Consider the following 15640-nt stretch of genomic DNA (forward strand, 5'->3'; position numbering starts at 1 on the left):
CAGGAATACAACCGGTAACAGCGGAGGTAGAACATAGGTTTGGCGAGGGAAGGTGGACTCTCTCTTCTTGGAGGTTTTTAAGCATAGGTAGGATGTCCATCAGGGACGCGGGTGGCGCTGTGGGTAAAACCTCAGCACCTAGGACTTGCCAATCATCAGGTCGGCGGTTCGAATCCCCGTGGCGGGGTGCGCTCCCATTGCTCAGTCCTAGCGCCTGCCAACCTAGCAGTTCGAAAGCACCCCCAGGTGCAAGTAGATAAATAGGGACCGCTTACTAGCGGGAAGGTAAACGGCGTTTCTGTGTGCTGCCCTGGCTCACCAGATGCAGCTTGTCACGCTGGCCACGTGACCCGGAAGTGTCTGCCGACAGCGCTGGCCCCTGGCCTCTTAAGTGAGATTGGCACACAACCCTAGAGTCGGACACGACTGGCCCATACGGGCAGGGGTACCTTTACCTTTACCTAGGATGTCCATCCATCGTGGATGTTTTAGCTGAGATTCCTACATTGCAGGGGGTTAGACTAGATGAGGCTTGGGGTCCCTTCCAACCCTCCAATTCTATGATTCTCTGATTGTGTGCCAAGGCACCAGAGCCACAAAGTTCCCAGAAGAACAATAAAACACACTGACACTGAATATTTTGGTTTATGGGTTCAAATAGGCCACAGCTTTATTGGTTGCAGTTTGCCTTAGGCATTGGGGTGAAGCCAGGCTATATATTGACTCCTGCCTATCTGCAGGGAGTCCACTGAAGTGTAAACTACCGATGGGGGGGGGCCCTATGACTTACATCAAATAGTGGCACCCCAAGGGGTCCCCATAGGAGCTGGGGCATGGCCCTAGTCCATGCCCAGGCTTCAGACAGTAGGTCACACCCCGGACCCCTTTAACAGGATACCCTTACTGAAGAGGGGCAGGCGAAGGCAACAACAAAGGCTTACCCAATGTGCCGGCTGGCCATGGCAGGATTAAATTGCCCGTGGGATGCCCACTCTGCCAGCTAATTGGCTGGCGCTGTCCCACGGCACTGCTGGCACGTTCGGCTGTGACACAGGGGAGAGGCGGCATGCCTCCTTCCCCTTGTCCAGGAAACCATTGAGTCCCGGGTGCCAGGCCGCAATGCCGCCCACCAGATAAAAGGTGAGTGGACTTCTATGCTCATGGCTACTGGCCATTGGTAGTGCCACCCTCCATAAGAGGTAGGCATAGAGCAGCCCCTGGAACTACTGGCAAATGCAGCCAGTACCGATATAATATCAGTGAATATAGTTTGTGAAAAGGCATTTAAACATCACAATTTTTGCCTCAGCCCCCGCACAGCTCAAATTACAAACAGCTACTCTGTGGACACCACAAAAACTTGCAGTTAATTAAGTGATTCTGTCTTGTTTAGACAGATGGAGTGAGATAATTGTGAGAAGATGCTTAAAATGAAATAATGCCAGCAGGTTTAATAATGGGGGCTGGGTATGGGGGGACTACTTGGGCTCAAAATAAGATTGTTCAGTTTCATGCCTGAGACCTCAGTAGTCAAAGCAACACTTCCCTGCAAAAGGAAGCTGGAAGGTGTCATTTAGCAAGGGATGAGCTGGGCTGCTAGTTCCATTCACATTTCAGCCTGTTGCTCAGTCATAAGAACGTTAAGAAGAGCCCAGTTAGAACAGACCTGTGGCCCATCTAGTACAGTAACCTGTTCTCACAGGCCTGTGGGAAACCATTTTATGTTAAATACATTCTGTTTACACACTTTAAAACTCAGGCTCTATACGTCTCTTTTATGTAACATACATTTTTGGTGCATACTTTTGGCACTCTAAAATTTTATTGCAAAGCCCGAAGAGCATAATGCAACTGGGAGTTCTTTTCGTATCCACAAGCAAATTCGGGAGCATTGGATTGGGTCAGTCCACTGCAAAAAGGGGGACTAGATAAATGCACACACCCCCAATTTCTACTTCTAGCAGACCTTAATAGCAAACTCGATGGACAAGCATTTGCCTAATTTGCTTGCATTCAGCATGTTCCATTCTTTCTTGGGCAGAAATTAATTTCCAAAATGACATTCAGCTTGATAAGTCTCCCTCACTTTCACCCGCTACAGATATGCTCAAGAGCCTTTATTCGGTTACACTGAATTGTCTCTTGTAAAACACATCCTGCTCAGACGAATTTTCACGTAACACTGTGGATACAATGGGAGGAAGAGAAGGGGGATGGTGCCTATTGTTATTTCTAAGTGCTTAGAGATGGACTCTGAGTACATGCTTAGGAAGAACCTGAAACAAAGCATATGCTCCTTGGGGAGGGGGCAGGATTCACTTCTACTTCTGCAGATATAAGAAGACATCAGTTTCCATTCTGATCCATGTTCATCACGTGCAATGCCTATTCCATTCTGCTACAGTTTGGCTCTCAGCTGTTGCTTTCCTCATTGTCCACTGTGGCACAATTTAGCATTACTGATTACATTATAATAATCATAATTGATTATTTATACGCCGCCCATCTGGCTGGGTCTCCCCAGCCACTCTGGGCACCTTCCAACAAAATGTAAAAACACAGTAATCTGTCAAACATTAAAAGCTTCCCTAAACAGGGCTGCCTTCAGATGTCTTCTAAAAGTCAGATAGTAGTTTATTTCTTTGACATCTGATGGGAGGACGTTCCACAGGGCGGGTGCCACTGCCAAGAAGGCCCTCTGCCTGCTTCCCTGTAACTTGGCTTCCTGCAGTGAGGGAACTGCCAGAAGGCCGTTGTCACTGGACCTCAGTGTCCGGGGAGAATGATTGGGGTGGAGATGCTCCTTCAGGTATACTGGACCAAGGCCATTTAGGGCTTTAAAGGCCAGCACCAACACTTTGAATTGTGCTTGGAAACGTACTGGGAGCCAATGTAGGTCTTTCAAGATCGGTGTTATGTGGTCTCGGCGGCCGCTCCCAGTCACCAGTCTAGCTGCCACAATCTGGATTAGTTGTAGTTTCTGGGTCACCTTCGAAGGTAGCTCCACATAGAGCTCATTGCAGTAGTCCAAGCAAAAGATAACCGGAGCATGCACCGCTCTGGTGAGACAGTCCACGGACAGGTAGGGTCTCAGCCTGCATACCAGATGGAGCTGGTAAACAGCTGCCCTGGACACAGAATTGACCTGCGCCTCCATGGACAGCTGCGAGTCCAAAATGACTCCCAGGCTGCGCACCTGGTCCTTCGGGGGCACAGTTCCCCATTCATAATGGTTATGCTATTCTATACCATTCCTTTCAATGCAGATGCTGAATTGTTGCTTCTTTCAGATAAAGTATTATCTTCCCTTACTGGCATTTCTCCCAAGCAGGCACACAGGACCCTCAGTTTTTGTGTCTGGGAGCAGCACGGGTCTCTAAAACAAAACAAGACAGGGTTTGCTTTGAATGTGTGAGAGCCCTCTTCCTTCATCTTTATGGTGCCAGCACATCTGCACCAGCGGAATGATTATAGCTAGTAAAAGAAAGGGAAACGAGAGTGTCAAAAGATAGATGAGAGGAGGAGGGAGGAGGAATGGTTTAAAAGACTATGTTCATAGTAAATGAGAGAATTACAAGGAAGGCAGTAAAACTGTGGAAATGGAGAATATAATGATCAGAAGAGTGGGTGGAAAGAGCAAAACTCCAGAACAAGAAACGCAGATCTGGAAGTGATAAAGAGAACAATAGAATGGAAGCAAAATAATATTACTTGGGTAGATGCAGTATCAACAAGGATAAGGATCTGAATTTAAGTTTTTGTGGTGTTTTTTTTAAAGAACCAGATTCATTGGCAAATAAATTTTAGGCAGAACAGCAACCCCGTGGCTTGTGTACGTGTCTCTGTGGACATCCTCCTAGCTGAATGTTGGGCAGCTATTTTCCCTAGCCCTCGATTCCAGACGTCCTTGCACTCCTCTTGCTAGTATTTCTAATTAATTGGTTATTCTTCCCATCAGTTTTGTTGTAGTTTCCCAGAAGGGAACAACATCTGACTAAACCTTAGAAACGTTTTGGGGTAACCCTATAGATCTCAGGCCTAAATCTTGCCAATAGTCCTTGCAGACCAACATTTGCAGGATTTCTCTAGACTTGCTGGATCAGGCCAGAGTTAGTCCATGATTCTGTTCTCGCAGTGGCCAGCCAGATGCCCGTGGGAAGCCCAAAAGCGGGACTTGAGTGTTAGCATCTGCAAAGGATGGGCAGCATTTTCACTCTTGCGTAAATACCGAAAGCACCGCCTTTACGAGCTCGGCTCCTTGTTTTTACGATACGCTCCTTGCTGCTCGGTGGGCCTTTTATTTCTTTCGGTAGCTCTTCTTTCGCCCCGTAAAAACAATAGATGTTCCCATTCTCTCACATTTGAGAAAAGCAACCTGGGGTCGTAATAGGTGAGTAAAAATTCTAAGAGGCAGAATGTTTGCAAGAGGTGCCATAGTCAATATTATAGCAGGCAGCAGAGCTCAAAGCAGATAGCCTAAATAATATATTGTAACTTAAAAGGCCAGGTGCAGGCTTCCACCTGAACATGAAATTGCTGAAAGTAAGTAGGTGGGGGGCAGTGGCACACAGGCAACCCTGCCCATAGCATCCTTGTGTGCTGACCCTCTTTCCAGTTCTTGACATTGCCAGTGTTGTATGGGGAAGGCCTGCAAGAACCTTCCACTCACGTTGGCTTGAATGTGAGTAGACTCTTCTACACATCGGCGGGTAGCCTCCCCTGTCTGATGGCCTCCAGATGTTCTGGGCTGCATCTCCCATCAGCCCCAGCTAGCACAGCTGCATCAGCAGTTGCTGATGTGAGCTGCAGTCTGAAGCATCCATTTGGGGGGAACCGATATGGGGCGGGGGGCACGGAAATTCAACTGAAATTGGCCGAAAGCTAAAATTAAACAGTGACATTGGACATTGGTCCAAGAAATGAGTTTTGGTTTGGCTAATAAAATTTCCCAGGGGATTTTCGCACTTCTTAACAAGACATTTAAGCCAAATTTGGCATGTTCAGCTCACCTTAAATATCTATTCTAAGGAAAGGCAAAGGTATTCCCATAGATTTCGCGGAGGCTTAACTGAAAAACCAAACATCTAGGACAGACATAGGCAAACTCCGGCCTTCCAGAAGTTTGTGACTATTGTTCCCATTATCCCTGACCACTGATCCTGTTAGCTAGGGATGATGGGAATTGTAGTCACAAACATTTGGAGGGCCGGAGTTTGCCTATGCCTGTTCTAGGATCAACTTTGTGGCCCTAAGAACACGTAGAAAGGGCTGTCTTGTGGTCTGACTCATGCTGGTAAGTCATGATGGAAGATCTGAGTATTTTAACTTTCTGTGAGTTGTTGTACCCAATCATTCCTGCTATTTTCCTTCCGACAACATTCAGGTTACTTAAAGGCATGGAACCAAAAAAGTATTTGAGCTTTTTGTCGAAATCTAAGTATCAGGGGTTATGGTTTTGAGAATAATGGCTGCCGTCCTGTACCCACTTACCTGAGCGTAAACCGCATTGAACTCAAAGGGTCTTGCTACTGAGTAGATAGACATGTCTGAATTAAAAAGCAAATCTTCTCTGATGAAGGGCATGGGCTGAAGTTTGCTCCAATGACTGGACACAGTGACAAAGTCTATGTGATCCCTTCAGTCCCTAGAGTTCAGGCAAACTGTAGGATAGAGTCATAGATTTGTAGACATGGAAGGGACCAGAAGGGCCAACCTTCTGCAATGCAGATGACCTCAGCTCCTTCTATCCTTCCAAGGGGACAACATTGCTCCTCCCCATCCCCATATCTGTTAAATGTAGTTCTGGCGATACACAGCTGTAAAATTAAATTTCGCCCTAAAGACGTTAAAGCAAAGATTATGGGATAATGCACACCGTGACTTGCGATCTCGATCACACGCAGTCTGTAGTCCGCTGGCAGTAGGAATACAATATGGGCATGTCTTTAAGTTAACATCCTACATTAAAAACCTGATAGTACCAAATTATCGAAGGCTTTTCACCAAAGCCAGACTAAACATCTTTCCTTCTGCAGTGTTGGATGGCAGGTTGAGAGGAGTTCCCTACCAGGACAGACTTTGCTCGTGTGCTCAAGACATCGATTCCATAAAACATATTTTGTTGCACTGTGCAAAATATGGGCAAGCCAGGGCTGAACTGATATTACCCTTGCTGGTACCTTTCCCGGGAAAATCAGAGGCTCACTATGTCAGGTTCCTATTGGAAGACCGGACAAACGCTAGAACATTAGCAGTGGCAAAGTTTTTATCGGTGGTTGCAAGAACCAATGATCCCTATATTCTGAACAAAATGCTTATTTAACCTGGAGGTAGGCTGTATGAATTGTGTATTGCTTTGTAACGATTTGTTGGGTCTCTGGACCGTAATAAAGATTGAATTTACGAGTTCCTGCTTTACCCTGTATAAATGTTTCTTTCATCATCTACCTACAGCGAGTCCCACCAAGCCTGGGCGAGGAGGATACCCGAGTACAGATGAAGTGGTCCGGGAATCCAGCAGCACTACTGGCATGGTGGTTGGGATTGTGGCGGCAGCTGCTCTGTGCATCCTCATCCTCCTCTATGCCATGTACAAGTACAGGAACCGGGATGAGGGCTCCTATCATGTCGACGAGAGTCGAAACTACATCAGTAACTCAGCACAGTCCAACGGGGCTGTGATTAAAGAGAAGCAGCCCAACAGCTCAAAGAGCTCCAACAAAAATAAGAAAAACAAGGATAAGGAGTACTACGTCTGATCCCGACAGCTGAGGAGAAAGAACAATTGTATAGGAATAGTCTTCATTTTATCTGAGACATAAAAAAAAACAAAAACCGAAAACTTATTTACTTTACTTTTTATGAAGCACATACAAAGTTTAAAAAAAAAAAAAAGAACGGGAAAAAAAGAACACAGGGAATGCAATCAGAAAGGAAAGACTTTTTTAAAAAATATAAAAAAGAACCAAGGGAAGGAAACAAAATGAAATAAGCATTTCATAACTCTTGTTTCGCTGAAACAGGAGTCAATAAATCCCCTTACATTCACAGTGTTTTCATTTACTCTGCCGTCTTTTCGTTGCTGGAATGTTTCTGAAGATGATGTTGGTACCACCACACACTCATAAGGCAAGGAGTATTACTGCAAAAACATCACCCAGCACACCACAAAATATAATGAACTGAAACAAACAAACAAACAAAAGTTGAAATCTCTCTCTCTCTCTCTCTCTCTCTCTCACACACACACACACACAAAACACACAAAAAGAAGCTACCTATCAGTCTGGATTTAGCCAAAGTGCTAGCGCTTTTCTGAGGAGTAAGTTAGTCTTATTGCCTGAGAAGACTTTTGCGGTTCTACACGAGCGCTCGATGAGCAAAACGAAACCTCGAAACTGAATTTTGCCACCCAGAGCAACAAAGCAACGACTGGAGCTTGGGTTTGAAGCGAAGCGCTGGCTTTTCTGAATAAACCACATTTTAAAAAAAGAAGAAGAAAACACTTTAAAGAGGAAAAAAAAGCCCCTTTCTGGTTGTGAGGAAAACAGTATAGCGGCCTTATTTTCAGGAAAAAAAACAATAAACAAACAAAAGAAGTGAAATATAAGGCTTATTTTCACACACCACTAACAAACAAACCTGAGGGCATAGATGCAATCATTGGGGGGAAATTCATGCACGCTTAATATGTTATTACATATGTTTATATTTAAAAAAACACATCTATATGTGCTTTCTGGACTGTGATAAGTGATGTTTTCTAGCCTGTTGTATAGAAAATGCAAACTATATCTGCTCTTCAACCATTTTTGGTAAACTCAATGTTCTAAGTGTTGCTAGGTATAGAACGTTTTAAGACATCTGGAGCAACCAACATTTCTGTTTACTTTTGCAGCCATGAGAAACTGCCACGATTTTTCTTACCCCTCCTGATTCTTTCTTTCTTTCTTTCTTTCTTTCTTTCTTTCTTTCTTTCAGTTTGCTTTTGGTTTTCACCTACAGTGTAGTGAATATACTACGAGGGAAAGTGTATGAATGTATATAAGAGTCAGCTAATTTTCTTCTTAACCTGTACAGTCTTTCTCTCTCTCTCTCTCTTTTTCTGTTGCAGTTCAGTTTTTCGTAGTTTGTATGAAAGAAGTGGATTTAGAAAGCAAATATATATAGATATAAACATTTTCTTCTCCAATTGCCTATCCACTCCCAGGATACATCAGCGAAACCAATCAGAAATCATGTGAATTTGCCCCGCCCCAAATTATGCGCCACACAAGTCCTGGCGATTGAAGTGACCTTTGCACTCCAGTTCAAATGACATCATTGGCCAGTATGTTTGGCTGTTCCCGCAGGTAGTGAAGGTTGAATTCTGCGGAATACTTGGTCCAAATCTCTTTTCCCATTATATGGCGTTTGCCCAGCTTTTGGTATATAACCACTACAGTGTTGGATGGTCGGAGAATTCAGAAGTCTGCCTTTAAATTAGCTCCTCTCACTCAGACTTCCCTCAGTTATGGAAAGCAAAAATGGTTAAAAACTGCATGCAAAACAAGATTCCAAGTTGCATATTTTTTTGTCAAACGAAGGAGTTGTTCTTTTATTTTACCACTTCTGTTTTGTTACCGTAAAACCTTTATCCCCATCTTTCATTTGAGCTTGGTCTTAAAACGAAATTTCCTCTTCTACTAAGCTCAGCCGGTTCATTGGTTTGGTAATAAACATACTTTCAGTTTCTCTGCATTGATATGCGTGGAAACATTTAATGCCTTTTGGTTAAAGATCTATGCCATAGATCTGCATTCCCGCCCCCCTTGGTTTCATTTCATTAAAACGACTGCTCTGTTCCCAACAATAAGCCTTTGTGTAACATCTCACTTAGTGAGAGAGATACAAGAGGAATATATTAGGCCGAAAGACATGAGCTCAGTAGAGAATCAGCTGTATCTTGGAAGGCCTCCTGTGATGAGTACGATTGTTCGCACTTTAGAGACAGGAAGAAGGAATTTAAAATTAGCTTTAACCAGCAAGGCACCTTATCTTCTTGTACGCTGCTCACTGCCACTGGGGAGAAACACTGGGAAATGGAGGAGCTTTCAGTCTTCAACACAGCAATACTGTCAGAAAAGGAAAAAAAAGTCACGGTATTGCCGCTCTTAAAAGTTGCCAAATGATTTGATTCATGCTGTATATGTCAAGGACTTTTCCTTTTTTTGTGTGTGATGCTTGTGAATTTCTGAAGGCTACACATAGCATTCGAGTTAACATAAGAAAAAAATAGTTGGTCCAATCACCCCCCTCATGTGCCACCATTGTGAATTACCTTTGCTGAGGGCAGGACAAGGAATGAGGACAGCCACGAACCGTTGGGGAAATCTGGTGTTGGTATCCAAAGTTAAACAAGCCAAAAATAAGTGAAGAAATGAGTGTTGGATTTCCGTGGCAGTAAGGCCACGTGGCAGGGGATAGAGATTCTAAGCTTGGGCTTTTCCAGCAGTGCTGAATGGCGAGGTGCTTTTGTGACTTCATGTATTGACTCTGTTAACTCACCTAACTTTGTCAGATTGTTGGTCCCTCACCCCCAAGCAATTAACACAGTTACTTTAAGTAATAAGTGATAGGGGATTGCTATTTCTAGCAAAGGTGATTTGAAGCTGTTTTCTGGGGAGTTACTCCTGTTCTTCCTTGTTGATTTTGTGATTTTTTTTTTTAAATAACGAACAAAAGAAGTGTTTGCATTTATCAAATGTTGCAGTAGCTATATTAAAACAATTTTCTCTTTTCAAAATGCATAACAAATACATTAATCCCATCTCTATAATAATCTAATTTGTTTGACTAAGGCTGCAGTCTTATGCACACTTAACAGGGAGTGAAGTCCCATTGATATTGATGGACCTTCTCCTGAGTAAAGATGCCTAGGATTGTGCTGTGATGAGATGGCTTCGGGTTGTTTTTTTTATTACTGTATTGTGTTGCCTTTTTTTAACAATACACTAAAATAATGTGTGAAATTATTCATTCCCAAGATATCAAAAAGAGGTCGGAAGCCCTTAACCTTATAGTGCTTTCTGTGATAGATATTTACAATTTTTTTTATTTGTTGCAAGGCCAATTTATCCATTATTGGAAATGCTAAGCAAGTGGAATTTACCGTTTTGTTAATAAAATGTTTCTTAATACAGTTGCTGGCTCATTATTTCCTCACCCCTTTCTGTGGTTTGTATACTATTGCTGCCACCATTCAGCATGTCTTTGACTCTGATTAGATGCTAGGCCCCACACTGTCTCCCATAGGTTCCGCCCTCCAACTTAACATGGGGACCCAGAGCCACAACTTGATGTCATCTCTGACTGCTCAAAATGACGCTCATGAATCAGTGTCAATTGTGGCTGGATCCCATTGTTCCTGGTAGGGAAGAAGGCAGGGAGGCCAACAGCAGGTGGCGCCAGAGCCAATGATGGGCAGAGCTGACCAGTTTGAGTTTCCCCCATCCTGCTCCCTGCCGACAATGGCAACATCCGAGACTTAGGAGGAAAAAGCAGTGCCATCCCTTGAACAGGTTGTAAGTAAGAAAACGGGTATGGAGGGCGGGCTGACTGAGGTCGGTGGGGTGGTGCTTTATTTGCCTTCCACTGCTTTGTAGGCATCTAAGTAGTGCACATAAATATCTAGATCAGTGCAACAATCAAATCAGCAGTACTTCTAGGGTTTGTGCATGGGATATATTCCCTGTTCAATATTAGGAACTCAATCCGGGGTCGGCAAACTAAGGTCTGCGGGCCAAATCAGGCCCAATTGCCTTCTGAATCCTGCCTGCGGACGGTCCAGGAATCGTCGTCTTTCCCTCACCCTCATTCTCCCTCACATGGTGACGGTGCCAGCACCTCCGCCCTCCCTCCTCGTGGCTTCTCCCTGCCCTGCCTAGAGGAGGAAGGGGGCTGGGTTTTGTTGGTGCCAGCAGCAGCCGCATTCGCCATTTTAAGCAGCCCCTCTCCGGAGCCCTTTCACATGCCGCTCATTGTCCCTCTGCCGCCACCAGCCCCTGCCGCTCGCAAGACGCAGGTAAGCAGCCACCAGGGCTCATGGTCCTCTTGCATCATTTTTTCCCTTCGAAATAGAGTCCAGCCTCCCACAAGGTCTGAGGAACAGTGGACCGGCCGCCTGCTGAAAAAGTTTGCTGACCCCTGAACTAAATGGTCTGTTATTCCAACCAGAGCTGGCCCTACCATTAGGCAGAATGAAGCAGTCACTTCAGGCCACAGGATCTGGGGAATGCGGGTAGGTAGGATCCCCTCAGCCACATGGTGCCACATGGCTTGTGATGTGCTCTCTAACCTCACCTGCTGTCCTCAGGTATTGTGGAGGATAATGTCCCGTTGCCCGTGCTGCAGTAAGATTCACCTGCTTCTCCACATGGCTTCTGTACTTGGGATGGGAGGGTGCCATCTTGTCCTTTGCCTCAGGCAGCAAAACATCTTCAGCCAGCCCTGATTCCAACGCTTACCAGGGTAGCCCTAAAAATAATATTCCCCTCAGGGTCACTATTCTGTTTGAGTTGTATGTATTGTGAGGACTCTCAGTGTTCCAACCAATGACGTAGGAGGGTGCTTGAATGTGCTCCCAATTAAAACCCAGCTGTTTCCTTTGCCCTCGCTGGTCATAAACTTGGGCGCACGAAGGCTTACTTTGATGTTTACATTGCAGCAGCTTTCACTGGTGAGTGGGTGTTTCAACTGAAAAGTGGATTGCCTCTTCAGAAGAGCTGCTTTCACACGTGAGTAGCTTTGTGATGGAAGGAGGCAACAAATGCATAGATGAGTGGATGGAAAGAGCCATGGTAAGCTATCAGTTCTGGTTGATTTGTTCTTTGAGGGCTGTCCTTGTTATTACCCCACAGCAACTACATGAGAGGATGCTTGAAAGAAATTCCTAATGAAAATTCAACTGGGACATCACACGGTCATCATGACACCTTAAGTGTTTCTAATAAAAAAATAGTCTTAGGTATTGAAAGTATTCAGATTAAATCCTAGAGATCAGAGTGGTGCACATGAAAGGATGTGGTCTGACATTTGCGGGGGAAGGGCTGTAGTTCAGCAGTAGAGCGCCTGCTCTCCATGTAGATGCTCCCATGTTCAGTTCATGGCATCCCCAGACAGAGCTTGGAGAGGTACCCCTTCTGAATAAATGGAGAGCCATGACCAGTCAATGGGAGCGCCACTGATGCAGATGGACCAATAGCTTGGCACAGTGCAAGGCAGCTGCCTTGCCAAATGCAAGGCGGTTCTTTTAACATGAGATTCAGAAGCAATACAAAACACAAGTGAGAGAGAAGATTAAAGATTGTATTACAAAACAGCAAGCAATATATACATACCAAGAATGCACTTCAATCTCCCACTTGGAAGCCCTCCAGAAGTGGCCAAGGGACTCCCCCAGGTAGCCTCAGGTTGCATGGGCCCCATGGTTGATCAGTCCGCTCATGAGCTTCTCCAAAACCCTGCCCCAAACCATCTGATTTATAGCTAGCTAGATAGATAGATAGATAGATAGCCCATGTGGCTTGCCTGATTGGCTACGTGCAGTCATACATTACTGGCTACATGCAGATTATTCATTATCCGCCCTCTCCCAATGCCTCACTTTCTCCAGACGATGTTCAACATCAAAGAAGGTACCCCAGTACTATTGCTTCCTTCCAACAGATTAGGACATTAAAGGCTGTTCTCAGCCATCAAAGAGCTTAACAAGAGATAGGGAAATGGAAGGAACAGGGGGCAGGAAGGATAACCATGTCAGATCACTTACTCCTTGAAATACAAATATCTTGCAGATAGATTGCCCATACAGCAGCTTGATGATCATAATGGTGATGATGATGATGATGATTTGTACCCCGTCCGTCTGACTGGGTTGCCCCAGCCACAATGGGCTGCTTTCAATATATATAAAAACATAACAAAACATTAAACCATAAAAGGCTTCCCTATACACGGCTGCCTTCAGATGGTTATGTAATTACTCATCTCCTTGATATCTGAAGGGAGGACATTCCACAGGGTGGGTGCCATTACCGAGATGCCCCGCTGCCTGGATCCCTGTAGCTTCACATCTTGCAGAGAGGGAACCACTAGAAGTCCCTCGGTGCTGGATCTCAGTGTCCAGGCTGAACAATGGGGATGGAGACACTCCTTCAGGTATGCTCCTGCGTTCTTACATACACAGTTATGTTTGGCCTAAGCTGTGGAAGGTTTTATAGGTTATAACCAGCACCTTGAACCATGCCCAGCAGAGAACATGGTATCATTTCAGAAGCTGGAGCACTATTCTATTCCCGTTGACCACCTTCCATCAGGAGAGCTGTTGGCTTCAGCATGCCCACCTATTAACATAAATTCAGATCTCTTCATTTTAAATCCATCTTGGCCTGCATAGGCAAAGAAACCAGCTGCTTTCCCCCACTACACATTGAGCTGTGAAGCCTGTATGTATCTTGTTGACCAGGACTTATTCTGTGGTTTGTGTGTGTGTGTAGAGCTTATTTCTTAACAATGTCATCAGAGTAGAATACACTTAGGATCAGCAACCCTTTTATACTTTGCAGAGATATTATCCACAGCGCTGTTCAGCCCACATTTTCTAGGCATGCTATGTGTAGGATGTAGTTTGGCTTCTCGAGTGTAACCGACTTGGTGGAAATCAGGATTGGAGAACCTTTCTACCATTCTCAGCTCAAGGGCCACGTTCTCTTCTGGACAACCTTCAGGAGAGCGGGAACGTGACCATGGAGGGCAGGGCAGGAAGCAAAAATGGGCAGAGCAAGGAATATAAATGAATATAAATTTTTGCCTTGGTGTGGTAAGCTGGCTTCTACACCCACATGTCTCCATCCAGGTAAGTAAGAGGTGCTTTCGGCCTTCCATGACACATTCCAGCCAGGCAAAAGCAGGAGAGAAGATATGGCTTGGGTAAAGTCCTGAGGTCCACTCAGAGAAACCTGGAGGGCCACACTTGCCTGCGCCCCAGGGGTGAGGCCAGATGTAGATTCTGGGCACAGAGCCTTGGGGGCACTTCAGGGGACACCGCAACTATGATGTAGAATGGCTTAGTTCATGCCTTGGCTAAAAATGATTTGTATTGGCTTGTGTATGCTAACCACCGTAAAGCCATTTTGAGGAAAGAACTATTCAACTGTGGGGTTTTTCTTCAAACCCCCCGGATTTACACAGATCAAAATCACAGCAGTGGAAACACAGTGAGTGCACATATCCTAAGTGAGTGTGAACATATACTAAGCTTAACTCAGCTCAGACCTATAGAAATTAATGAACAATGATTAGGCGTAATCAGTTCAATGGTGTTTTCTGACTAAAATGCAGCAGAAAACCACCACCGCCTTATTGTGTACACATGTACACATTTTTGCATGCAACTCTGCCCAATATAACTTTTTTTTCCCTTTGCAAAGCAATTTGCCCTAATATAATGCATTTGTGTAGAGACGCAGGTGGCGCTGTGGTCTAAACCACAGAGCCTAGGGCTTGCCGATCAAAAGGTCGGCAGTTTGAATCCCCGCGATGGGGTGAGCTCCCATTGTTCGGTCCCAGCTCCTGAAAACCTAGCAGTTCGAAAGCACATAAAGTGCAAGCAGATAAATAGGTACCGCTCCGGCGGGAAGGTAAACAGCTTTTCCGTGCACTGCTCTGGTTCACCAGAAGCGGCTTAGTCATGCTGGCCACATGACTTGGAAGCTGTACGCCGGCTCCCTCAACCAGTAAAGTGAGATGAGCACCGCAACCCCAGAGTTGTCTGCGACTGGACCTAACGGTCAGGGGTCCCTTTACCTTAACCTTTAATGCATTTGTATGCAACGTACACAGCACATTTTTTCTGGGGGGACGCAGGGGTACACATACCCCTAAACATTTTGTGAATCTAATTTGGCCTCATTGTGGGGCAGTATTTCAATATGAGTAGGAAAACGAGAGTACCCCTAAACATTTTTTCAGGGGGGAAAACACTGAATGTATATATGTATTCTTGTACACATTACTTGACATTACACTGCAAAATTTGAGGAAGTGCATTTTTTTTTTTAAACAATGGCTATGCTTCAGTTCACATCTTCTTTTGGAACCAATTCTTTGGGAAGTAGCTAGGCTTGCCCTTTAAATGTGAACTGAATTGAATTTCTCCCCCATCCCTACAATGGAGTGCATCATCATGTGTGTATAAACCCTCCCAACACTCTCCTAGGAAATTGGAGGAGGGCATGGAGACATCCCTCTCTTTTCATGCTGCATGGTGTTGTTTGTTAAACTGAAATATAACTTGGGAGAAACTATCTCCTTTCTTCAAGAGCCTTAAAAAAGGCATCTGCTTTGATGTTTCACCACTCGTAAGTAAATTAACGAATTGGTTAAAAGCCGGGTAATAATCAATTAGAATCTTTTAATTAACAGCCTAGCTGCTGCTGACGGTACCTAGACACACGATCGAAATCTACCAAATAGCAACGTTTAATCTTACCGTCATCCCATCACCCCTTCAAAATGGAAAGCAGTTCTCTCCAGTGGTGGGCGGTGGGAGGAAGAATAAGAAAATTAACTGATTTCTTTACACACACACACACACACACAC

The 15640-nt window shown here is 44.8% G+C and overlaps 1 protein-coding gene across 50 annotated transcripts in view; it reads left to right on the plus strand.

The window, feature by feature from the left end:
- Positions 1–10180, plus strand: part of NRXN1 (neurexin 1) — a 977330-nt gene extending 967150 nt beyond the window's left edge. For all 50 annotated transcript variants that reach the window (XM_083432435.1, XM_083432438.1, XM_083432439.1 and 47 more), the window contains one exon: positions 6454–10180. In XM_083432435.1, the coding sequence (XP_083288561.1) occupies positions 6454–6758 (305 nt within the window). In that variant the 3' untranslated portion in view covers positions 6759–10180. The remainder of the gene's footprint in view (positions 1–6453) is intronic.
- The last annotated feature ends 5460 nt before the right edge of the window (positions 10181–15640 follow it).

The sequence above is a fragment of the Podarcis tiliguerta genome (genome assembly GCF_965153285.1).
Source record: "Podarcis tiliguerta genome assembly, chromosome: 3".
NCBI lineage: Eukaryota > Metazoa > Chordata > Lepidosauria > Squamata > Lacertidae > Podarcis > Podarcis tiliguerta.